This window comes from Periplaneta americana, chromosome 17 (genome assembly GCF_040183065.1).
Source record: "Periplaneta americana isolate PAMFEO1 chromosome 17, P.americana_PAMFEO1_priV1, whole genome shotgun sequence".
Classification (NCBI taxonomy): Eukaryota; Metazoa; Arthropoda; class Insecta; order Blattodea; family Blattidae; genus Periplaneta; species Periplaneta americana.
The window spans coordinates 50,644,326-50,670,312 of record NC_091133.1 but is presented as its reverse complement, the minus strand read 5'-3'; the positions used below and the strand labels follow the sequence as shown (position 1 = coordinate 50,670,312).

Sequence of the window (25,987 nt, the reverse complement as noted above, 5' to 3'; positions counted from 1 at the left end):
ACTGATAGAATACGTATCAAGTGCTTGTAAATTCACTGCAGAAACAATTATGAAAAGCGTTGTATTCTCCAGGCCGCAGAGTAATGTCATGCATGTTATAAAATACCAATGACATAACATCTTTGAGGAAAGCATAGTATATAAAAGAGGATTTTTAAATGATTTGATAATCTGTTTAATTCATCAAATAGAAAACTACATAATGACAACAGACTAATGCATAGACGAACATAACCTCTTAACATATAAATTAAACATTATTACAGTTTTACAGTACTTTAAGGCCACTTTTCTAAATAGGCTAATTACAGTCTGTTTTACACAACAGACGAGAATCTATTGGAAACTCGTCATTTTTTTAATTATCCCAGTTGACAAAATTAAGTAAACTCTATGTACTCATCGTTCTTTTGAAATAACTGTCCATTTTATTAATGTTGATCAGCATTCAATAGCTTTCGAAACCTTTTTGGTCTCACTTGCCCAGATTTGGTACAAAGTCTTTCTAGTATAATTTCTCGGCAACACTTATGAACGCATAATAATATCATCTTAACTAATGTGGAGGAACGCTTGGCAATATATTTCTCAATGACTCCATTCCTTCCATAACTGTTTCAGATATACACAAGGTTAAAAGTAATGAATTAATATGTAAACGGATATACTAACACTAATCATCACACAAAAGACTTTTACCTTGCAAATATCAAAGTATTCACAACTAAAGCCATGAAATGCAGAACAACACAACTTCACTTTTCGTCGCTATATGAAATATTGACATCACAGTATTCGTTACATTAAATCATTAAAGGATTTTATTGATTAGACTTGGAGGGTGAGCCGAATCCCCCGCCCATTAAAAGGCCACACATACCAGAACATTGTATTACTTCAATTTTTGACATAGGCGAGATATATCTGGTAAATTTTTCCTAGAGCCCTCGTACTCTTTAGAAAGCTTTTTCACGAATCTACGAAACGGACATTCCAGCTTTACTTTCTTCCGAGGTAATCAATGCTAAGGGTTTTTATCGTTCTTAAAAATCATCGTCTTAGGCTGGAATTTAACTTATGAACATAGGATTCAAATGAAAACTTCTTAACCAACTGATTTACTACTGTTAAACAATTGCATTGCAAATAATATTAAATCGACATTATGAAATTTATAAATATTCAGCGACGCCTGTATTTAATTTAAAACTCTGTAATTACAGTAAGTACCTATATCCCAATAAAAAAGATTGGGCTATTAGGGTCTTTCCGTTATGCTTTTTTCATACTTGTCAAGTGACAGGAATATTTTTATCTCAGACTGAGACATATTTGCTTTTATCTAAAACGTTATTGTACCGGGTCATTGTGTGACGTTATTACAAGCTTTTGAGGTTGATAGAAGAGATCATTTTGAACAACTTTCATATAGGAACCCGTGTCCAGAAGCGATCCGTTTGGTAAAATTAATTACAGAACGTGACACAGATGAGAGTTTCTGTATTGAAGTTGTTCACTACGAGCTCCTCTGTTGTTTAGTCAATTATCCGAAGACAGGTTTGAACCTCATAAGTGACAACAACAAGACATAAGTGACAACAAGACATAAGTGACAACAACAAGACATCACTCACGAAGCAACTAAACCAGGAGATAATGGGGTAGGGTAGTCAGTTCCTTTCCCCTCTATCATCCCTAAAAGTCTGCAATAAAGTCACAGAATCAATCTGTATTTCATTTGCGTTCTCCCAGATAAATTTACAGGCATTCAATATGAATAAGATATACCAACAATGTAAGAGAACGCTGTACACGGATAACAGGAATTCCAAAAAGCATTTGGTATCAGGTACCGATTTTTGCAACACTACAACTTTCCTCTGCATATTCCCTATAATGAGTGTGTGATAACTATTTGATTTGAATTTTAATAGCCTGTAGCACTTTAGTAACAGTTTATAATAAATAATTTACGAATGTGTAGTTATCATAAAGGCTCAATTCTATATAACCACTCACAGAATTTTTAAAATCACATAATTATTCTAACAAATTATAAGAAACGCGGATTTAAAATAAAAATTATGTCCAGCCATGAGTGAAGAGGTGGAAGAGGATAAGGCCGGAATTATAATCAAACCCGCTACCAATTTTCTCTAGATAGTTTGTTACTCTTTGATTACAACCCCCTTCATCTCAGTGGATCACAGCTCCATCGTCGTTCACGAACTGATTACACACTATCCTTTAGCACAGAGAAGATACAATCTTTGATGTTGGTGACGAAGAGACTGTAAGCGAGAAAGAAGAAAAGTTTAAACTATGCCGCAGTATTTGCTTTCTTGCTATGTAGTAACAGTTGTAGTTCAGGCCCTCTTAGTGACTTTAACCCTAAATGGTGCAGGGGCAATGGTGAACCCCGAGAGAGGCACGGTTGAGGGTTTGGGGTCGCCCTCAGGCACGCTAAGCCAGAACTCCTGCACGATAGATGTGAAGAACAGGAAGGCGACGCTTCGGAGTAGCACCTCGCCGACGCACACCCGCTTGCCCACGCCGAACGGAATCATCCATTCATCCTTGACGAACTTTCCATCCGCATCCAGGAAGCGTTCGGGTCTGAACACCTCGGGGTCGCCCCAGTGCTCCTTGTCTTGGAAGAGACTGTAGAGGTTCACCAGCACCATGGAATCCTATTATAACAATGAATAGTATGACGTATATTATGTTCAGTTAGGCAGTTACAATGCAAAATCCTGTACTGCTGTAACAGCCATAAAAATCCGAAATTGGAAGGAATCAAATTGCTATAACACACGGCATACAACGCGACCTTCAGATCACCATCTGTTTCGATCCATGGCCCAGTTCCTGTGTGGAAAATATTTCCAAAATTTGGAAGTCGTTGAAATGGGTATCACTGAACTTTTCGCATCATTATCAGAAATAGGTACTCTCGTGGGATAACAAATCTCACTGAAAGCTGACTCAAGACCATAGAATTTAATTACTTCTATTTTGAAGGTTAGATTAATTTATTTTCACATCACACGCCAACTAAAATTTTGCTCTAAACCCGACATTTCTTGCGAGACAGTATCGGTATTATTTACCTTCAAATGCCGAGCTCGTTAGTGCATTTCGTCCTCACCCTGCGATAGGCTAATCATGATCATTTACATTTACGTGTAGCGAGGTTCTCTGGTCTTGTGGTCACTGGTCAGAATTCTTGAAAGCCATCTTCGTCTTAAATATAATACAGAGTAAATACAAGGGTCACATCAGTTCTTATTGGAGGGACATATACATATTTCAACTTCCCTGTCTGCAACCGAAATTTGTCCGCTTGATTTGTAGCTACAGAATCGCTACCATCTGAGCCACTGTGGAGAATTTCGTGGTGAATCTTCCGAAATAAAATGTTTGTGCTGAAAGCTTCGTTTTACCTTTGGGATGAAGTGCCCGTTGACGTAGGTGTCCCGATTCACGCTGTGCGGTGGTGTAGTGGGTGCGACGGAACACACACGTAGCAGTTCTGTTAACACCGCCTCCATGTACGGAAGTCTGCAATAAATGAAGTAAAATAGGCCTATTTTGCTTTATGAGTGTATATGATGTAATTTATTATTTGAAACACTGTTTAAGCCACATTTTGCAGGCCCCGTGGTGGAAGTGTAATCTAATTAATATGCCAAGCCCAACCTGATTCTTTTTTACTTTTGTTATATTATCTTCAGTCATTTTGAAGAAACTAATTTTGCCCCAAAGGAAATTTTAGCGTCTAAAAATATACTGGATTCTTATGTTTCTATTCACAAAACTCAGTTAATAATAGACTATTTCTTAAAACAAAGTTCTAAGTTGGAAAATGGCACGATAAATTATAAAGGTTTAACCGTATGTCTATCCCTATTCAAGTAACTTAAAAGGTAAAATAAGAATGGAATAATAAATAACATTTTATAAAACAAAGTCCGTAAGAATTTATCTATATGATAGTGAAAATTGGATACTAACTTCGAAGAACAAGAGTAGAGTACAGTGTGAAGAAATGCGTTTTTAAGATCAGAGATGACAGTAAAGAGCAGTGAGAGCATCGCAAATGAAGAACAAAGCACTAGGTTACATATTGTGACAGCCGAGGGTCAATCGCGTCCCACAGAGGTCGGGGGCACACGAGAAAACGAGCGACGCAGCGAAGAAAGTTGTGGCCGCTCGGGTCTGGAGGGGACAGACGTAAGAGGGGGCGCGAGGTGGCGGCGCGGACGTGACGAAGGGTGAGGGGGAAGTAAAGCAGCTGGTGACTGAGGGGAGAAATCCAGAGAAGCCTAGATAGGCGCCATCTTCTCGACATCTGAAGATTGTTCGCGAAATCGTTGCTTCTCGAAACTATGGTTTGGTTATAAAAGAAGAGACGCAAGTGAGCTGAGCAGTTGTTGTAATCGTTGGACAGCAAGCCAGCCAGTCTTGTGTAGCAGTGAAGCCAGCTTCGAGACCGGAGTTCGACTTGAGTTGTGTCCGTAACTGTAGGAGCCGGAAGTGCTGAGTTTGAGTGCAGTGGACCGCAGTTGGGGGACCTGAGTTCGAAGTTCAGTGGACTGTCTCTGAAGGTCTGGGGTTCGAGATACTGTGAACTCGAGTGACTGAACTAGAAGAACTAGCCAAGGCAAACGAACTGTGAACTGAGAACTGACAGTTCTGATTTTTAAATAGTGCTTTGTGAACATTAGTTACGATTAACAGTACATTGTTTTTTCAATAATTCAAGTAAATGGTCATTGTCGTCTGTGGAGTGCAATAACGAATACTGTGTTACTGTGTGGAGTAGAAATCCCATTGTTGACGGGAGTGTTTACATTCAATCATAGAAAGTGATTACTATTGTGTTGAAATAAAAAGTTACATTATTGTCAGTTTAAGCGAGAATATTGTTAGGTATAGAAATAATTGGCTACAACATATTATACGAATAGATAATAACAGATTGCCCTCTCAAATACTACATTATATTCCCTCAGGAAATCGGAGATTTGGCTGCCCTAGGAAAAGATGGCAACAAAATTAGAAATGAAGCTGCAACAGGTTATTGGATCTAATGCTTGAAGGCAGAATGAGAAAAGATATTGATGTTGGGTTAACGTGCATTATATAATTTCATGGTTTATTGCACTGCGAGGTAAATGGACGATAATGACATTTTTTTTAACTTATAAGATTATAACACAGTCATACTTGGCTCTGTCCTCGAGGGTCGGACGTCTGTCCCTGCCTACTACGGCATCCAACTCCTTCTGCACCTTCTTCTGAACCTCGGGATACACGACCATGTACAGCAGACAGAAACCCAAGGTACTCGTCGTGGCCTCCCCTCCTGCAGCGAACATGTCTAGACAGATCGTGATGAGGCCTTCCTCTGCAAATTGGAATTCATTAATTACTGTAGATACAATTGATATTTAATAGTACGTCTATTCACTTATTTAAACTGATATTCAATAAACTTAGAAAGATCAGTTTTGTATGCCCCTGTGAATTTTCATTAAAAACTTACGAATGTCTCGTGAATGATCCTGATTGAGCCGAACTTTTAAAATGTCACTCATCACTTCAACGCCACAAATCTGATTCCTTTAACTCCAAAATAGGGTTGGGAAAAAAGAATGAAATTTTGAAGTAAGTCCTATTTCTGACAACGTAAAAATTTAAGCGTCTTGTTCTTCAGTATTATTAAATAGTGGAATTTATATTTTAAAAGAATATTATGTTGCACAAAGTGAAAATTATTTAAGAAAACCATTTCCGTTCAGTCAGTTGGCAGAGATATTTATAAGTGTCTTTTGTTTAAATAAGTGAATGCACTGACGTCATCTTTGATAAAGTAACTTCCATTTCCACTAAATTTTATGGAGATTTATATCCATTAAAGTACTTTCTCTCACGCATTTTCAATAATATATCACATCACAATGTTCTAAAACGTAGAAATACATCTGTAATGCCACTCTCCATTTAAAAATTTCCCCATCACTGACTTCCCGACCGTTACATTTCAGACACAGGTACATTCAGGTTAAATCGATGTAGATTAACCCAAACGTCATAATCCTGAAGTATTTTACATTCCTCCTGAGACACTCTATATTTAGTACATAATTCTTTATTGAAAGATATATTCCACCACACTTACTAGTCAGTGTCGAAAATTGAAAGTTTTCTATATAAACAATTTCCTCTATCACAAAAAAAAAGTATAAATCACCGTTACGAAAACCATATTAACATACCTTGCCCAAATTCTAAATTCCGATGTGATGTATTATAATAAGAATGAGCATTAACTCTAATTTGCTTCGAAACATTATTCATGTTTACATTACCTGTGAACGTGGAGTCTGGGTTGTCGTACTGTCGTTTCATTTCCTTCAAGTAAACATCAGTTAAATCTCTTGGATTATTCTCGTCCAGTGACTTGTGGTGTTCTCTGATTGATTGCTGAAAATTAACACAAATTATACAACAGGGTAAAAAATAGTATTATACGAAGATGAAATATTAGCTTAGCTTTGCTAGGACTGGACATCGCAGGGATTCGTGCACCTGCCCTTTTTTGTGCTCTATATAGCGATAATCTTGAATACAGTAATCGACATTTGTAAAGTGATCTTGATCTTTAATCTTGAGTTTAGGGAAGAACATGACGACCATACATATAGATTAGGGAAAGGCTCAAATAGACCTATCTTAGGGAGTTTTAAGAATATAAGAATCAGGGAAGTTATTCTGAATAACCTAGGATGATTCAGTGGTTCTGGAGTAAGAGCAGAATTGGTTATGCCATTTGAAGTAAGAAACAGAAGAAAACTGCTACTAGCTTATATGAAAGTAGCTAGAACGAAAGATCATTTCGCTAAAATATATGAAGATATGCTGAAAGTGAATGGAAAATTTTATGATCTGGAGTATTGTTTTGAGGAACAAAGATCATCCAAAATTTGGATTACATGTATCAACGAGAAGAACGAGAGAGAACGGTGGACAGGTTCCAAAGGAGAAGTGGACAGTTTTGCAGAGGGAAGAAATAGACAGCCGACAGTTGATGATAACGATTCATAATGTTGTAGTAGTAGTGGTGGTGGTAGTAGTATTATTAGTATTAGTAGTAGTAGTAGTAGTAGTAGTAGTATATTGCCTGGCAAAATTAAGGCCACGAGGCCTTCTCTTCCACTATACTATCTATACACTAAGAATCTGTACTAATAATAAATCTGTAGCCGAAATTTTTCCGGTAATTTTCGATTTTCCAAAAATAATTGGTCCTAACATATATAATTAACCACCCTGAAACCGAAAATCGCTTTTTTTTAATTTTTGTTTGTATGTCTGTCTGTCTGTCTGTCTGGATGTTTGTTACCTTTTCACGCGATAATGGCTGAACGGATTTCGATGAAAATTCGAATATAAATTAAGTTCGTTGTAACTTAGATTTTAGGCTATATGGCATTCAAAATACATTATTTAAAAAGGGGATTATAAGGAGGCCTGAATTAAATAAATCGAAGTATCTCGCTTATTATTGATTTTTTTAAAAATGTTACATAACAAAAGTTTCTTTAAAAATCATTTCCGATAAGTTTTATTCTTTGAAAAATTTTGATAGGACTGATATTTAATGAGATAAATGAGTTTTAAAATTAAAATAACTGCCATCTAAGGCGGTGTAATTAAATAAAAAAAACAAATGACTTCGTGTATAAGGGGCCTTGGACAACAACAATCGAATGCTATGAAACATAGCCTACAGAGAATGTTTCTGTGTTTGTATGAAGTAATGTCGGAAGCTAAATTAACCGATTTGTATAATTAATTATTACTTCACCATTTGAAAGTGTAGTTTCTCTAGATGGATATAATGCTATAATGTTATTACAGTAACTTCTGAGTGAATTGAGTACAGGCAAAATTAAAATAGCTTCTTATGCACAGAAAACTTGGTAGGCTATTCTGTATATTCGTTTCCTGTATTTCTTAAAATAATGATTATGTAAGTTACATCCGTTATCAACACACTTTTTATATAATATATAATATAATATAATATAATATAATATAATATAATATAATATAATATAAGTTATTTGAAGGGTTCAGAACCATAGTGGGCCAAGCGCCATTTCCTGAATACGTAGAAAACAAGGGTTAAAATTAAGTTATTACCATAATTCAATGGAAACATATGGCAAGTAAAATAAAGTATTCACATTAAATCTAAATGATGTCAATGTTCATTAAACTATGTTTGCATGTAATAAAAATTAAGAAACATGTTAAAGGAATTGTCATTGCACCAAATGAGTGATCTCTGGACCAAAATGATCGCATTTTAATTATTTAAATATAATTTAAATTAAGTAACATATTAAACGATTTATCCTTCTATCAAACACGAATGTTCCTTGGGTCAAACGTCCTAGTTTAATTATGTAATTACTTTATATTTATTTCTAACGGGTGCAGCGGAGCGCACGGGTACGGCTAGTAACTAAATATGTACTCACTCTATGTATCTACTTAAAACGAGTAAGGGAAAAGGGATGGTGGAAAAAGTTATTCCAACTGCAAGGACGAAACAACAGACTATGGCAGATCACCACACGGTAACTGGAGAGGATAGTAGCGAAACCACATAATGACGAACGGGGAAGTGTAAATATGACTCGACATGAAGATGGAAGCAGAAACAGTAACGTAAACATGTAACGTAAGGCAAATACAAGTCTGCTAAGAGCGGCGGTAAGGGCATCGTACTTGAGCAGGAATGCGAAGAAGAGCGTCACAAGGAACACGGGCGCAAGAAAGAAGACGAGCGAGGAAAAAAAGAAGAGAAACCAGGAGTCTAGGCGATGGGGGGGGGGGGAGGAATTAGAGTAATAATGATGTGATTATAGGAGTGGAAATCAAGTCTATCCAAGTAAACAAGAGGAGGGAGAAGTACAAGGGGAAGGGAAAAGGGAAGTGTCAGAAGAAGTGTCTAAGAAGAAAATCAGTAATTTGACAGAAGCGGGCAGTAGACTTACAGAAAGAAAGGAATTTGTGTCAGGATAGGAAGGATTCACGGTCAGATGAGGGAACCATTCAAAACAACAACAGCACAGATTATCCATTTGGGGATATACTAAAGACAATATAGAGTTTATTAACCTAAGAGAGAGATGTCTAGAGTAAAGAGATGGTAGAAGAGGAATATAGGGTGGAAGGGAAATTACATTTATAAAAAGTGGAGCGTTCATGATTTTGTGTTAAGAATGAAGGTGAATAGTGAAAATACAAGAGATAAGCAGATAAAGTGACTAGGAAGTGCAAGCAGTGAAAGAAAAATGTGTGGTCAGTGAACTAAGCGAAGAATAAGGAATTTTTTTAGTTTAAGTGATAATTGTTTAACTACAAAGAACCTGTGGAAACAATTGAAGGGTTCAGAACCATAGTGGGCCAAGTGCCATTTACTAAAACCGTAGAAAACAAGGGTTAAAACGAAGTTATTACCATAATTCAATGGAAACATATAGCAAGTAATATAATGTTAATGTTATGTTTTATTTAACGACGTTCGCAACTGCAGAGGTTATATCAGCGTCGCCGGATGTGCCGGAATTTTGTCCCGCAGGAGTTCTTTTACATGCCAGTAAATCTACTGACATGAGCCTGTCGCATTTAAGCACACTTAAATGCCATCGACCTGGCCCGGGATCGAACCCGCAACCTTGGGCATAGAAGGCGAGCGCTATACCAACTTGCCAACCAGGGCGACGCAAGTAATATAAAGTATACACATTAAAACTAAATGATATGTCAATCTTCATTAAACTATGGTATTCACGTAACTTTAACCCTTGCTTTATACGTTTTTAATAAATGGTGTTTGACCCACTATGGCTCTGAACCCTTCAATTAATAGTGATAAATATAAAAGAGGCATAGTAAGAATAGTAAAGTGAGACTGGGAAGAATATCGAGATGAGAATGAGAAAATCCTAGGCCTGAACTTAGAAGTAGTGAATTATAAAATTAAATACTCGAATAGAAGATGATATTAGAGCAAACAATTGCGATGGATAAAGTAGGCTATAGTAAAGAATGTAAATTATAGGGCCGAAGTATGTCGATTATCATTATCTTGGCCTGAGGGGCTGAATTGTTACAGGGCGTTTCCACGTATCAGTGGTTAGCACTTGTATGCTGTTGACTTGAAATAAAGAACTGAAAACTGAATCTGAACAAAATTCGTTAAGTAGTTTAGAACAAATTATCTTTGCACACACGCAGAAAAACAGACAGCCAGGGAGGCACACAGACGGCAAAACATTTTTGGTAATAGTTCCATGAATATCCTGAGTTTGAATTTTCTTTTATATCTCATTTATAAAGTAAAGATTTTCTTACGTTCCATAGGAATATACTGCTTTCATCTTCAGTGCATGCCCCACAACATATTCGAGGATTTTTGAGCATCCAAAATACAGTAGAAGTTAAAGAGCATGTAAAATGTTAAAAATGTTACTTTTATTTAACGACGCTCGCAACAGCCGAGGTTATATCAGGGTCGCCGATGTGCCGAAATTTTGTCCCGCAGGAGTTCTTTTACATGTCAGTAAATCTACTGACATGAATCTTAAGCACACTTACATGCCAGTAAATATACTTAAATTCCATTGACCTGCGCCGGGATCGAACCCGCAACCTTGGGCACAGAAGGCCAGCGCTATACCAACTACGCCACCCAGGCCGACAAGAGCATTTAAATATAATATTAAATTAGCATTAGCTAAGTTAGATTAGATCTATGTGAATAATTAACATAGAAAAATTCAATTGGAGGAAAAAAGTTACTAAAAATCCTCCCATCACTATCCATTTATTGCAGTATAGCAATGAAGAATTATACCTTAGACTCCCTCTAGGGCAATGGTTCCCAAACTTTTACAAGATGCGATCCACTTTTGGACAGTACTTTTGTTTGCGATCGCCACTACCCTTTTTAATCCCGTACAAAAAATGAAAGTCCCTGTAAAATCGAAAACAAATAAAAGGTCTAAAATAAAAGTATGCTATGCAACAATAGTAAGAAATATAATAAACAATTTGTAGTACTTCGAACTATACCGCCACGGCGCTGTGGCGCTGCGGTAATAGTTCAATACAAAAGCAAATGATGCTTGCGCTATTTTCTACCCAATAGCTTAATTTGTTTATCTTTGTTTTCTGGATTTTCGAACATGTTTGATAACACCTACCTACATTAAAGTGGTAAATGCCATCGAAGAAAAAGTGTTGCAAACTTGTATTTTCAGCAAAATTTATGAATGTGTGGGTTCGTTATATGAAAATCTTTTTTATCACTAGGAAGTAAGATGGTTTTCGAGAAGCATGCCTAATGTGTTGAAAATGGTTTTCCAGTTAAGAGCAGAACTGTTAATATACAGGGACATCATTTTATTTTTACTAACATTTTTAATATTAACCTGGCTATACCTTTGAATTAACGGATCGAGAACAGGAAACACCGTTTGCTAACCCCTTCCACGACTGGAGTTCGATGATACTGGCGTAAAATACAAACAAATCACTTTACTAGGTACAGGAGGGAAGAAAAGTAGTTCATCCATTTACGTAAACTAGGAAATATCGCAATTTTGAGTTTGATAATTTTTATTAGGTTTTTGTTTAATCAAAATACAGTACTGTATTAACAATAAGTGTTTTTACTCACAAACTGAGCTGTCCATGCGAATGTATTCATTGTGCAGTGTATATTATACTGTCTACAGCACATTAGCGTGCAATAGCCTATAGGGAATAAGTTAAATTGAAAAATAATGATAATATGGATATTTAAACACATTTTTGAAAATGGTGGCCGTTCATTTCGATACAGGCTTCAGTTCTTTTGTGCATATTATCGCACTATAGACTATTGCATCTAATTCCAATTATTGCCAGTTTAGTCCTCCGTACTAGTAACTCATGTTGAAATAATTCTGTACCTACTCTATAAAAGAGTACCTTACGTACTGTAAATTCAATCTTCACTTCTGCCCGACCCGCACAGATAAAATTATTCAGACATGTTATCTTCTGTCCATCCAAGTGGTTATGTCGCAGGGGGAAAATCACGTGACAGTTAATTACTCAACAAGGCCCTTTTATTTAAGTTATTTTAAACAGTTGTATAATCTTAAGTAGACGTCCAATTCCTAACAGAAATTAATGTTTTCAGAAAAGATCTAAGACAGCCCAGCCACTAGCCCTTAGAGAGGGGCGAGCAGAAGCAGGTGGGGGAAACAGGGATGCGACGTAGGCAAACGGACGACAGTACCTGTGCGAAAATATGATTCAATATTGAAAGCTCTTTCATCACTGGAAAACGCGAACATATTTCTGAAACATACTATACTCACTAACTCAATGCGGTCTTGGTTCTGTGTGCAGATCAGTTGGAACGTCACTAGTAGAAGGGGTGGGAGTGAAGTACATTCAAAAACTCAGGTACAATAAAAATTGAAGTAAAAATAAAATGATGTCCCTGTAGTTTAAGACTAGAAATCGGAATATAAACCTACTTTTCAGTTCCCTTTGTCTTCATATACTAGCAAACCTAGTTTTCAGTTATCTTTGGCATCTTATACTAGCTTTCCTTGCTAATATTTTCGAACCCTTAAAACACTTTGAGTAGTAGTTTGCAAGGCCAGGGATAAAATCAAAGGATATATAAAGAATCTTATTTCTGATCGGAATCACTTGACAAAAATTAATTCGATTCATTCCAGTGTATTCAAGAACTTGTGAAAAATATAGCTATGTATGATAGGGCAAATTCTGAATTTGTTTTTGTATACATGTAATTAAGTTTACACAATTTTAAATAAGAGTTTTTGAGTATTTTCGGGAAGAAAGTTGAAACAATTACAACAGTAAAAGATGTATACTGAATTCGTTTTTAGACACTTGCTTTCAAGTGGTTGAAGTTCCAAAAAATTTGAAGAAAATAACTCATTGAAATATGTGCTGATGAAATGTTAAAACCAGACTTTTTTCCCAGTGCGCAGACACCTTTGGATTAAAAGAATGCAGCTCTGTCGATCTGTGAGCATAAGCAAAAATACTTATAAATTCGTGCAAGTCAGTTAAACTCTTAGTCTTTCAGAAAAAGCGTTGACGAACAGAAATGACTGCCAGCTAACTTACTTATAAACTTGTACAAAAGAAGTGCCCGTCAGTTGATTGATTCTTAAATAGTCCTGTAGAAAAGCACTGACAAATAGAAGTGACTGCCAGCTCACTTACTCTGAAGAATTCTTGTAGGCTCTTGAGTGTGTCCATGGTCTTAGTGTGTCCTAGTAAGCCCGGGGCGATCCATTTGAGAATGGGAAATATATTGGTGAGAGGTCCAGTGGGATTGCCTGCACGGAAGACCTCAGTGAGTTTTTTGAGAAGATCCTGCAGACGCTCATCGTTTCGTTCGTACCTGATCCCAGCAATCATGCCCCACAACACGTTCAGAGCGGACACGGTGAACAGTCCGGTCACCTGCATCACATGCAATAAGTAAAGTTTATTTCAGAGACATTCGGCTATCCTGCTCTTATTGACGTGAAACATGACATCATTGAAGTTGTTGGGTTGTACAAGTAATTAGAACATTCAAAATCACAGTGGTGAAGCGTGAACTAATTAAGATAGTACGGTACCGGTAGTTATTATTAATTATTTTTAATTATTTATTCATTCATTCATTCATTCATTCATTCATTCATTTATAAAATTTCCCTCATCAGAGGGCTGCCACATGTACAAAGTTATATAGACAACTGGAAAATGTACATATAATAACATGACAAAAATGTCTAATACAAAAATAGAAAAATAGCTCTAACATACAAAAATTCTATTAAATGTAACAGAAATTAAACAGTATGATTTTGTTTCACACGAAAATATTAAAATGTATCATTACTGTCAATGAAATGTTTTTTTAATATGGAAATAGAACCCTTAATCACAGCAATTCCAATATCTAAGAAATATGACTTCTGTAGATATAGTGAAGTCCAAAACTGCATCAAACATTTGGGTATAGTTCTCGTGCTCCAGCCATTAAACCAACAACTTTTATACTAACTTGTATATTTGCTTTTATAGTTCGTGACTTATACAGAATGGCCCACTTAACTCTTTCACCTCCGATAGTGTGTGAATATTTCAGATATACACAAACCGACAATTACAAGTTAAATTACATCGAAGGGGGCATCTGATACAGGTAATGTATATTAGAGTCAACTTTCTTTTTTTAAATGGAAACCAACTATGTTTTGTATTGCAAATGTTGCGTTAGCTCTGTCTAATAACAACTGACTACTTTACCGACTATTCAAAATGCCACCGGTAAGAGTAAACATAAACAATATCTGACGCATCCTTCCTTATGTCTAGTTCACAATGACGTAATTGAAGCTCGAACACACCCATAATACTGTACACTACCCAATACAACCCTTATTTTCTTCAGTTCTATACTGGACAATTGAACGATAAGACATCGGCGAAGTGTTTTACGTGTGTGTAGGTACGTTAAACTACATTTCACTAGAATTGTACAATTAATTGGTATGAAGGTTTTAAACGTGAAATCAATTTAACTTGCCAATAATTTCTAGGAATTTGATTACAGACATTGATTCTGATTGCACACCGGAGAATATTTGTTCATTTTTTTTATTGTATAATACTTTTACTCACCATGTGCAACATTTCCATGGTATTAAAATGTACAGTACATTGTGTTTGTGATTTAATTGACGCACAATTCTAACCAGAATTGTCCTCTCTCTGTTGGATCCTTGGTCAGACATTATGTTTACTCTTACCGGTAACATTCAAACAGTCAGTAAAGTAGCCAGTTGTTATTAGACAGAGCTAACGCAACATTTGCAACAGAAAACATAGTTGGTTCCCACCTAAACAAAGAAAGTTGACTCTAATATCTTCAAAATTGTTTTACACGTATCAGATATCCCCTTCGATGTAATTTAACTTATAATTGTTGGTTTCTGTATATCTGAAATATTTCACAAGCTATCGGAGGGGAAGAATTAAGTGAACCACCTTGTATATACTCTAGAAAATCCACACAGAAGTCGACCTGGTTGGCAAGTTGATATAGTGCTGGCCTCCTATGCCCAAGGTTGCGGGTTCGATCCCGGGCCAGGTCGATGGCATTTAAATGTGCGTAAATGCGACAGACTCATGTCAGTAGATTTACTGGCATGTAAAAGAACTCTTGCGGGACAAAATTCCGGCACATCCGGCGACGCTGATATAACCTCTGCAGTTGCGAGCGTCGTTAAATAAAACATAACATATCCACACAGATGGACTCCTTCCTCTCTTTTGCAGACTTTAGGATATTGTCTAAAAGGGCTCCTATAAAAGATCTTTCCGGTTTCGACCACATGTAATTTATGTTCTATGAATCTGAGATGTCTGAAAATAGTAATACCAATGGAAAGATAAATTCAAAAAGGTTTGTTCCTTACTTTAAAGATGTTCAGTGTGTCCCCTCTTGGTAACACGGCACACATCAAGCCTATAATCAAATTCCATTTAGGTATGTACGCGGATTTTCCGACCCCTAAGATTCTAAGGTTATGTCTGTTCACCTTACCAAAAAGATGAAAAGTGGCTTCGCCAGAAAACACCACGGAACGAATAAATTGATCATCGTTTTCAATTAAAGTCGGCATACTTATGCAGAAATTTCTTCGTAGCACTTTTTCCTCTTGTTTTAGGGCTTGCAGCAACTGTAGTCGGTACGGGTGAAATCGCAACCGCTTGCGAAGAATCTTGCCTTAAACTCAGTGTACCATTTAGACGGATTATAGGGCCACTGGGTGGATCTGTACCAAACTTTGTTCGGTAATGCCGTTGCATATTAATAATCGATTAGTTCACATGAAAATCAAGCTTTTCTGTCCTCTATAGCAGCCATTTCGCCTTAACAATGAACAAATTTATTTATATGCGCTATTGTGAGGGAGTGTTAACAACTAGGAAAACAATGTTGCCACAACTAAACTTTTTGAGTTTCTCTTTCCATTGATGCTATTTTCATGTACCTCAGATTCATAGAACATAACCGGGTAGGTCTTTTGTAGGAGCCCTGTATTAAATGTTAAATGTTATGTTTTATTTAACGACGCTCGCAACTGCAGAGGTTATATCAGCGTCGCCGGATGTGCCGGAATTTTGTCCGCAGGAGTTCTTTTACAAGCCAGTAAATCTACTGACATGAGCCTGTCGCATTTAAGCACACTTAAATGCCATCGATCTGGCCCGGGATCGAACCCGCAACCTTTGGAGCCCTGTATTGACTTGCATCCCAGGTGAACTTACAAAACCTGTCTGGTGCTCATTAAATGTAACGTAGTTACGAAGACGTTTGTTAAGTGTTCTCTCAATTACTTTTCGGATAACTGAGCAAATTGTTACTGGGCGCCAGTTAGTACATTTTTATCACCACCCTTGTGAATTAGAATTGTTCTTTTTTCGTAAAGATTGGTGTTACTTGCCCATAAACAAGATTTTTTCTATTATTATTTAAATTATGTTTAAGGCTATGTTACTTTTAATTGTCCATACAATCACATGATCCGGTCTGCTTGCGGTATCAATTGCAATTTTTCTAGTAGCCTCAATAATTTCAGGTTTACTGATTCTACTATTAAATGTTTCCTCGAGATTCACAAAATCGAATTACTAAGCTCCGGAGGATGTCCACCACTGTGATCTCGTGGTAGCGTCTTCTCTCCCGAACACAGCGGGCGGAGGTTCGATTCTCCGCTTAGAACAAGTTGCCTGGGTGAGGTTTTTCGGGGGTTTTCCCTCACTCCTATGGATGAATATCAGGTAACTTTATCAGGCGCTTGGCACCCCATTCATTCTCGCCACTTCCTTTCCTTCCTTATCAATATTTCGTCTTCATTTCTGGTGGTTATCATATCGCGCCTGCGGCAGCCCTCCGAAGCTGCTGACGCTCTCGGCCGGCCTCCATGGATATGTCAAGAATTGTAATTCATGGCCAGCAGCGACGGGGGAGGGGCTTACACCTCAGACCGTTGGATTAGAGGAAGCTTTATATTTATTGATTTAATAGATTTATATCTGCTGGCAGAGTTAAGACCAAAAGGCCTTCTCTTCCACTCAATCAGTATAGGAACAGTAGCAAATATAAAAATGAAAGTAATACAGGAGTAATATACAAATAATAATAATAATAATAATAATAATAATAATAATAATAATAGGCCTAATATCAAAATAAAGATTAGTTTAGTTACATGTAATTCTGATTGTCAAACAATATTGCAAGAATGTGAATCGAAGTAATTAAAATAATAGAGACAATTTATATATTCAAAATAAAAAATCGTATATTACAAAATTACATTTTAATAAAGATCAGTGTCTAAGCAGTCTGTTTGACAAGCGGCTTTTGAAAGTAGTCAATGTGTGACAGCTCCTTAAGGTTTAAGGTATAAGGTAGGAAGTTCCAATGACGAGAAATTGAAACGATGAATGATGAAGAGTATCATGTCTCTACACTTTACGAGTGGCTGTAAACATTTTAAGTGTATCAAATTAAATATTTCTCCTTCTTCCTAATAAAATATATTTTATTCTTTCCTAATGAAATGCTCGATACCAAATCCTATTAGAGCACTGATCCCCAAGAGCCTAGCTTTGTTTTGTTTTGTCATGTTCACTGAACAGCATACCTAAATTGTGTACGTTATACTCCATACATATGTATACTATTGTGGATTGCCCGGAGCCTCTAGATAACCATAGGAAGGACTAAACACATAATCTACAAATTAATATTTTATATGAGAAATAACATAAATCTAGCGAAGAGTAGTCACAATCTACTGTATTAGATGAATTTAACTCACAGAACTGCGTTCTGAATGCTTGGCATAATTTGACTAAAGCAAGACGTTAAACATTTTTAAGAAAATATTCTTCAAACTCATAACTAAATAAAATTCCAGAAAATGCATAATTGAGTGTATTCACCTGCATAACTTTGAGATCCTTCATATGCAACAGAATATCTTCGACTTCATCCAAGATGAATCCTTCCATTGATTTCTTTCCGAAGCCAAAATCTCTTAGATGTCTTAAAGTGAATCTCCTCTGTTCGACCCAGAATGGACCATCAGAGAAGAATATACCTACACAATCAATTGTTCATATCAATAAGAGATATGTTTGTTGAAAGAACATAAGTAAGTGTAAAACATGTATTCGGCTCAAAATTATGATGAAATACTTGTATAGAACTTTACAAGGAACATAATAAATGACAAATTCGTGTAAATATCCCTTATTGCACTCAAGCAAATAGATTTCTCACATAATTTTATGCTTGTTCAAGAAATATCTTCTGCTTGTTCAGTTCCGATTTCAAATCTTTTAATATAACAGTCCAATGCGGTTTAGGGTGGGTGTCTTTGGACCAACACTAGACTCTCTCAAAATGTGAACCTCTCCAACCATGCCGTCAGCACGATCCAGGACAACTGTAGAGACGTCACAGGATAAGGCAAGACAAAGGAAAATCACCCAATCCCGTGGGATGCAGTGAAATCTCCGCTCTAGATGGGAATCGAACCACGGACCGTTTGGTTGCAAAGCATACATTCTATCCACTGAACCATATTGGTAAACAAAAGAAGTAATTTTAATGAAGTAAATATGAATTTATTTTATGGGCGTGACTCAGATCTTACCAAGTTTCTTGCCGAAGGATCTCTCTCTAAAGAAATCACCATCCGGTCTGATTTGGAACTCCTCTCTTCGCAGAACTTCCAGCACTTCTCTGGGACCGCAGATCGCCACTGCAGTTCTGGGGCCTAAGAAGAATCCCACCACTGGTCCATACTTTTGGCGCCACTCCCCTGCCATGGTCATGTGCGCTAGTTTCTTCGGCATGGAAAAAATAGAGCCCACTATGGGCAGATACGGAGGACCTGTGGGATTGTGACATGTGAATGTTCATGTGCAACTAAATATAAGTTTCATTGTTCCCAAATGTTTGTGGTTCCTTACCTGGCGGAAAGTCTTTCGGCTTCATTGTCATCCAGTGATAAACCAAAAGAAGGATTACAAATCCCAAAATAAGTGCGACTGCCATATCGTTTTGTTTGTATTCAGGTCACTGTAAAACAAAAATAGTTAATGGTATACTTCTTTGCTAAGCACTGTCTATGTTACCAACTACAGTTCCAAGGTTTGAACCTTATTTGGAGCTGCGCTCGAGCGTGCGTTCGATTTCCTCTCAGACTGATTATGTATTTGGATTTTTCTGAGGTTTTTCCCAAATGTAAAGGAATGTCAGTTGATCTATGGTGAACCCTCGGCCTCATCTCACCAAATATCAGCTCTCTGTCATAAATTCCATCGACACTACATTACCTAGTAGTTGATATAGCGTCATTAAATAACCAACTTAAATTAAAATTTTCTGCAAGATATTAATGTCTTACTAATTGAAAATGTATATAATTATACTTTTGATTTTTCTTCCTCGTTATACGAAGTATAGGCTAAAGAAAAATTATTATGATATAAAAAAAATTATTTCCAGGTTTTTACAAAAATAATCGTTTGCAATACTGTAGCAGATGAATTGTCTTATCTTTTTTTCCCAAAGTCATGGAGAAATAATATAGACAATGAAACTGTAAATCCCTATGAAATACATGGACTTCATAGATTTTAATTAAATGGAATCAATTTTGAACTCTTTCCATAACACCAAATGTACTGACGGCGATGGAATGTATACTGAATTTTTAAAAATTGCACCAATGCAAATTAAGCAAAAGCTATGAAATATAATTTATATTTGTTGAACTACATATCAGCTTACTGAGGAATATACGATAGCTGTAATAATGCCAATATACAATAAAGGCAATTGCAGTGATTGTAACAACTTTGGGAGCATTGACTCTTAAACTCTTCATACAAACTTTATTCCAAAGTGATAACTCGTCGGATAAACATAAGTGAGAATAAAATATTATAAAAATGAGGAGCACTGTGAGTTCAGAGAAGGCCGATCTTCCACTGATTGTGTTTTATTTTGGTACATATAATCCCAAAGAGACGAGAATTCAATTTGCCCACTTATGTAATGTTTTTAGATTATGAAAAAGCCTTCGATAGTTTTACGTAACACACTATGGAATATTACGAGGAAAAAATTCCATCCATATCATCTAATATTGACATTCCTGCATTCGGTGCCACCACGACTGTCATTCACTCTCATACCTGTTATTTCCGTCTATAACTCTATACATACTTACTTAATACTTGGTGGGGGGGGGGGCGAAACCTACAAAATAGGACCGGTTGTGAAAAGCAGTACGGTCTAAAGACTAGTGGACTGGATGTAAAGGCAAATTCTGATACTTAATATACACCTTGTTATTTTCCTTCATAACATCAGCTCAATTATTAATTTGTTCCCCCTAGCTATCTGGTTATAGGGCTACGCTCAATAATGTTCGTTTCTTTACTAACATTACTAGACTAATCACTTTTACGTTCATTCCTTCCTATCATCACAAGTTCCCTTTCACTTTAGTCGTTTATATTTTAGTATACTTTCCCAAGATTTCATACACTTCTGTTCTCGTCTACTTTGTCATTGTCAATAAATATTAAGTATAACCTGCCCACTGATCAATATTTGAAGGGATGCGGTGTTTTGACTGTCGCTGTGATAATGATTTCAGTTTACATAATGATTGTCAATCACCTTCACTTTCAATTGAAAATCTTTTTTGAATTAAAAGTGCGGCTCGCGATGATATTTTGCTCCGAATTTTCACTATTACTCACACAAACTGAGTCTCGTAAATCTCGTAAATGAACTCGCAGATAAATGATTTTTTTTCACTGATAGCGTTGTCTTTAAGCTACAGAACGAGGTAGTGATCGCTTCCTTATCTCAAATCACACTGACGCAATCGGCTGTGACTCATACCGCGACCATTTTCGCGACGCCCCTCTACTCCAGCACCCATCTGGTCTTACCGGTTTACTATTGCTAAGAAGCGACATCTAACCTCTATTTAAATGAATAATTAATAACTTAGCTCTTCCATTTTCCGTGCAGTAACAGTTTCAAAGTTCGCACTTTTTATAACAGACGGAAATCCATACGTAGCCTACCCTCTACCTACACTCGGGAAATGACGTAGTACTGCTTCAAAACACTTGTTTATTAACATCAAATTGTTGCATTGTATTTTACATACGATTTCTAAAAATGTGTTCCAAATGTTTAAGTACACTTCAACTCACGTCAGTGATAAACTCAAACGACTGCTCCTTCACATTGTGAATTGTACTTGTAGCATACTGCTAAACTGTGTTCACGTTCACCCTATAGATTTTAAGAACGGAATAATTTGGAGTTTGGATTTTATTACGTACATGATGGAAGGTGTTCAATGAGTCCTTTTAACCCTTGGTTTTTCTGAACCGACGCATGCGACGTGCGAGGTACGAGGCCCGCCTTGCACAAATCCGGACTATACGAGAGATAGTGAGTGGTTTCTATAACTGCGAGATGCGAGGTCTGCGCACCTCGCAGCTATAGACACCACTCACTATCTCTCGTTTAGTCCGGATTTGTGCGAGGCGGACCTCGCACCTCGCACGTCGCATGCATCGGTTCAGAAAAACCAAGGCTTAAAAGTTGAGTATCGCGGGGCGTAGAGCGTTTTGTAGAGCGTTGCTTGCTACAGGAAGTGTTTCTTTACATATTTTCCCCTCACTGCTGCAGAAAGGGGATGTTTCCATGTATTGCCAAGTGCTACTGGATTTATTGTGAGTTGCAATTCTTTCTATAAACAAATTCGATTTTCTAATAAATATAAAGAAATAACACAAAATGTCAAAGGAAAATTCTTTTCTTTTTATCTGACGGATTTACTCTGTGCCGTTACTGTCAATGAACAACTTTCATACTGTACAATCTGCATAGATAATATACAGCAGTATTTGACAATAAAAACATAGTTTTTTCTAATAACTTAATTCCAACAGTACAGTTTAGTTTACCTTGCAGTTCTAATAATGTCTGTCGATATGGCAAAAATACTTCTCATAAACTAACCACACAGATATCTTACAATTCATTTTGATTTTCAGATAAATCAGTTCAAGATATAAATTTATTTAAAATTTCTCAATCATATGATCTATCATTTGTTGCAAATTAATATTTGCTAATACATTTTATTAAAGAAAATGTATGAACGTTTTCGTCTGTACGACATCATCAGATATTCAAATGTTATGACGATATCTAAAACATAACTCCAATATAGTATTCACTGTGATAAACATAATAAATAATTAAAATCATGAGTTATAGGCTATGTAGTAAGTGTCTAATTTCATTGTAAGAGATATGTTCAATTTAATTAATCTGTATATTGTTTCACTGACTTGCCGAAAATGTAATACGTGAAAAATATAAAAATATAAAATACATAGAACTCATGTTACATATTTTATGTTTGTTATTTTTTAGGTTATTTGCGACGCTTTATCAACATCTTCGGTTATTTAGCGTCTGAATGAGTTGAAGGTGATAATGCCGATGAAATGAGTCCGGGGTCCTTATGTTTGTTGAATAGCACTATCAGTATATAAAATTGATAAAAATATGTCAACCATACAATAAGGATCGTGCATGTGCGATAATTTGGTATCATGTACGATCGTGCGATCCGCGAATAGTGCGTAAAATGTAGGATCCTATTGCAAAGAGGGTAAAACATGTCAAAAGAAGAGAATTTTAAATATTTATTACAATTAAATTTTATATATAGCTTTCTCCAGTATTACGGGTAAGTTATATTTCATTTATACATTTATAGTAGTTTCTGCATGGAGCACTTCTGCGTTACAATTGCTGTAGAAGTCGACTGTCGCAAAACATATTTCTATAAACATTGCTCTCCTATGTATCCAAGCCCAGGTGACATGACAGCTTGATGTTGGTAAACATTTTCATAGCGACAAGAAATCACGTAGTGACCATTACTTGTGGTTATTAAAAATGATGCTGACAAATATTCCTTTGTTTATTTCCAAATATGTCAGAGAAATGTTCTCTCCAGTCCTCTCAATAGTCTAAACATAATTACTGCAGCCACGTAAGCTTGTAATAACAACTAATAAGTTGGTTATAATGTTTTGATAACCCCGTAACAGAAAAAGGAAACATACATATTCAATATATGAGCCTATTTTGTACATACAAAGGAACATAGAACAGCCTGTTATATATGGTATATACTTGCTTGTGCCAGTCGTGTTTCATGGTCGTGTACGGGCTGTAAGAAATCAGATGTCATTGTGATAGGTTCTGACGTGAAATAGTAGCAGTGGAATCAGAAGATAGTGATAGTGGTCCTAGTATGTTCTACTCCCAAAAAATATATCCTGTGTACCTAGATATACAGGACGGAAATAAAATTATAGAAAATTATGGTAAACAAATTCCCTAATTTAAAGCTTGGTTTTTGCTCTGATGAAACAAACTGTAAAAGGGCTAAATGTAGGTTCTGGCTCTTATGTTCCTGCTGTTGTTGATCCTTATGAAGATCCCCCCAAGGTACGGAGACAACAAAGTATTTAAACTATCATTTTATGTGCTAATATTTAATTTTTAACAATTATTTCTTTATAAGAATTTTTAAAAAGTTTAAATAAAACACTGTGGAGAGAGTTTAGATAAAATAATCAAAATAGGCCTATTTTATATGTAGTGTACGATCCTCCAATCAAAAGTACGATAATTTGGAACCAATTGTGCGATCCAGTCAGGCCTCAGGGCTGGCAACTCTGTTCCGAAGTAACTTTCTTTCCGCACGGTGACAGAGCAGCAAATGATTGTATCAATATTTGCTGTTGAGTGTAAGCTTACTCCCGATATCGAAGCGCAGTCGAGTTGGTTTAGAAACAAGCCGCCGGTGAAGATAGTTGTCCCGAGTAGTAATTGTCGGTTTGTGTGTATCTGAAATATTTCACACGCTCTCGGAGGTGAAGGAGTTAAGTCGGCCACTCTGTATATATTATTTATTTATTTATTTATTTATTTATTTATTTATTTATTTATTTATTTATTTATTCTACTTATATGTTTATTTGTCGCATTGTATTTTTCATCTGACATGATTAGGAACATTAAATCCAAACGTTCCAGATGGGCAGGGCATGTAGCACTTATGGGCGAATCCAGAAATACATATAGAGTGTTAGTTGGGAGGCCGGAGGGAAAAAGACCTTTGGGGAGGCCAAGACGTAGATGGGAAGATAATGTTAAAATGGATTTGAGGGAGGTGGGATATGATGATAGAGAATGGATTAATTTTGCACAGGATACGGACCGATGGCGGGCTTATGTGAGGGCAGCAATGAACCTGCGAGTTCCTTAAAAGGCATTTGGTAATAAGTAAGTAACTTGTTTGTTTGTTTATTTATTTATTTATTTATTTATTTATTTATTTATTTATTTATTTATTTATTTATTTATTTATTTATTTATTTATTTATTTATTTATTTATTTATTTATCTGTCTGTCTGTTTGTCTGTTTGTTTGTTTGTTTGTTTGTTTGTTTGTTTGTTTGTTTGTTTGTTTGTTTGTTTGTTTGTTTGTTTGTTTATAGGAAACATGTAGAATGTATTGTATATTAAAATCTGTAACATACGTAGGCCTACATAAAATTGTGTGTAGAGCTTATTTCCAGAAAGTCATTTTTTTCAGTCGGTTTCAAACAAATAAGTATAAATTCATATATTGTATTATGATGGCGAACACGACTGTTCTCAACAACTCAAAACTTTCCTTAAACAGTGACAAATGGTGACAGGACACACATATATTTTCTGAACATATTAGCATGCATTTTTGTCAAAATCCAAAACAAATTATTGTGTTACATAAGCTTTAAGGCGCAGCTTGTTTATTACGTAAAGCTTATGGTCGTGTGCTCGAGGTCCATCTCGTACATAAGACATTAGATTACAATTTCACGTATTATATCGTTTTAAAATAATTCCCACAGTTTAACGTCACCATGTGACAAGAGTCCCACGCGATGTGTCTATCTGGGATGTAAGTTTGAAATTGTGTAAAAAAAAATAGAAAATAGGCCTGATACAATGTAGGCGTACAACATAAATACGTATTTGTCTCCGTAAACGTCATTATTAAGAGAGATAAAATTACAAATTATGAGTTAAACTAGAATTTGTACATGTCCCAAATGTGTAAAATTTATATTATGTTAGTGTGCCATAGACGTTTGAACCTTCACTCTTGTTGTTGAATTGGAATTTCCCGTAAATGTTAAAAAAAGATGTTCAACAAGACCCAAATTTATTCAAAACTAGACGTAAGTACCTACCTCAATCACCAGTTCAAGACTGTATTATTGTAGTTGTCCGAAGTCGAATAAATATTCTTGGAACATCAACACTCTGCGGTCTTCGCCTCACTGTGAAGATGTTGTATTTATCTTCACGTTTTCAATGCCATAATGTGACCCTGACCGTACGCAGAAACCGCCAAATCATTCAAATGCGCAAACTGTCTGGTGTATGTCTCCGTCAGCACCTCGTCATAATATCTTGGGCACTTGAATTCAGTTTGTTGCATCAGTGTACAGTACTTCTGTTATCCCGTGGGCGTGGGAAGTCCCGTTGAACAAATACACAGATAAAATGATCAAGTACCGTTTTTGGCAGATTGCAGGTGCTTGTGAGTAAACAATTATTCTTGCCAGGGGGTGGAAACTAGCCGCGAACTGCAGTTGCTGCAGTATAGCTAGGGAGAATTCATTA

At 36.2% G+C, this 25,987-nt stretch overlaps 1 protein-coding gene across 1 annotated transcript; it reads right to left on the bottom strand.

Moving 5' to 3' along the window:
* Window positions 1-151: 151 nt before the first annotated feature.
* On the bottom strand, window positions 152-25,709 carry LOC138692873 (methyl farnesoate epoxidase-like). The gene is made up of 9 exons (XM_069816179.1): window positions 25,552-25,709; window positions 19,162-19,270; window positions 18,843-19,082; window positions 18,127-18,284; window positions 13,336-13,578; window positions 6,375-6,489; window positions 5,230-5,410; window positions 3,444-3,561; window positions 152-2,690 (listed from the first exon to the last, which is right to left on the bottom strand). Exons 2-9 carry the CDS (start codon window positions 19,244-19,246, stop codon window positions 2,367-2,369), a joined length of 1,464 nt encoding a protein of 487 aa, XP_069672280.1. The 5' UTR covers window positions 19,247-19,270; window positions 25,552-25,709; the 3' UTR covers window positions 152-2,366.
* Window positions 25,710-25,987: the final 278 nt, after the last annotated feature.

Bases quoted from the DNA above. Each gene is read 5' to 3' on its own strand.
- LOC138692873 (XM_069816179.1), bottom strand. From the start codon at position 19,246: ATGGCAGTCGCACTTATTTTGGGATTTGTAATCCTTCTTTTGGTTTAT. The intron at 13,579-18,126 runs GTGAATACACTC...CATGTGATGCAG, and splicing joins AGGATCTCAAAGTTATGCAG to GTGACCGGACTGTTCACCGT. The intron at 5,411-6,374 runs GTAATGTAAACA...TCCAATTTGCAG, and splicing joins CCCAGACTCCACGTTCACAG to AGGAAGGCCTCATCACGATC.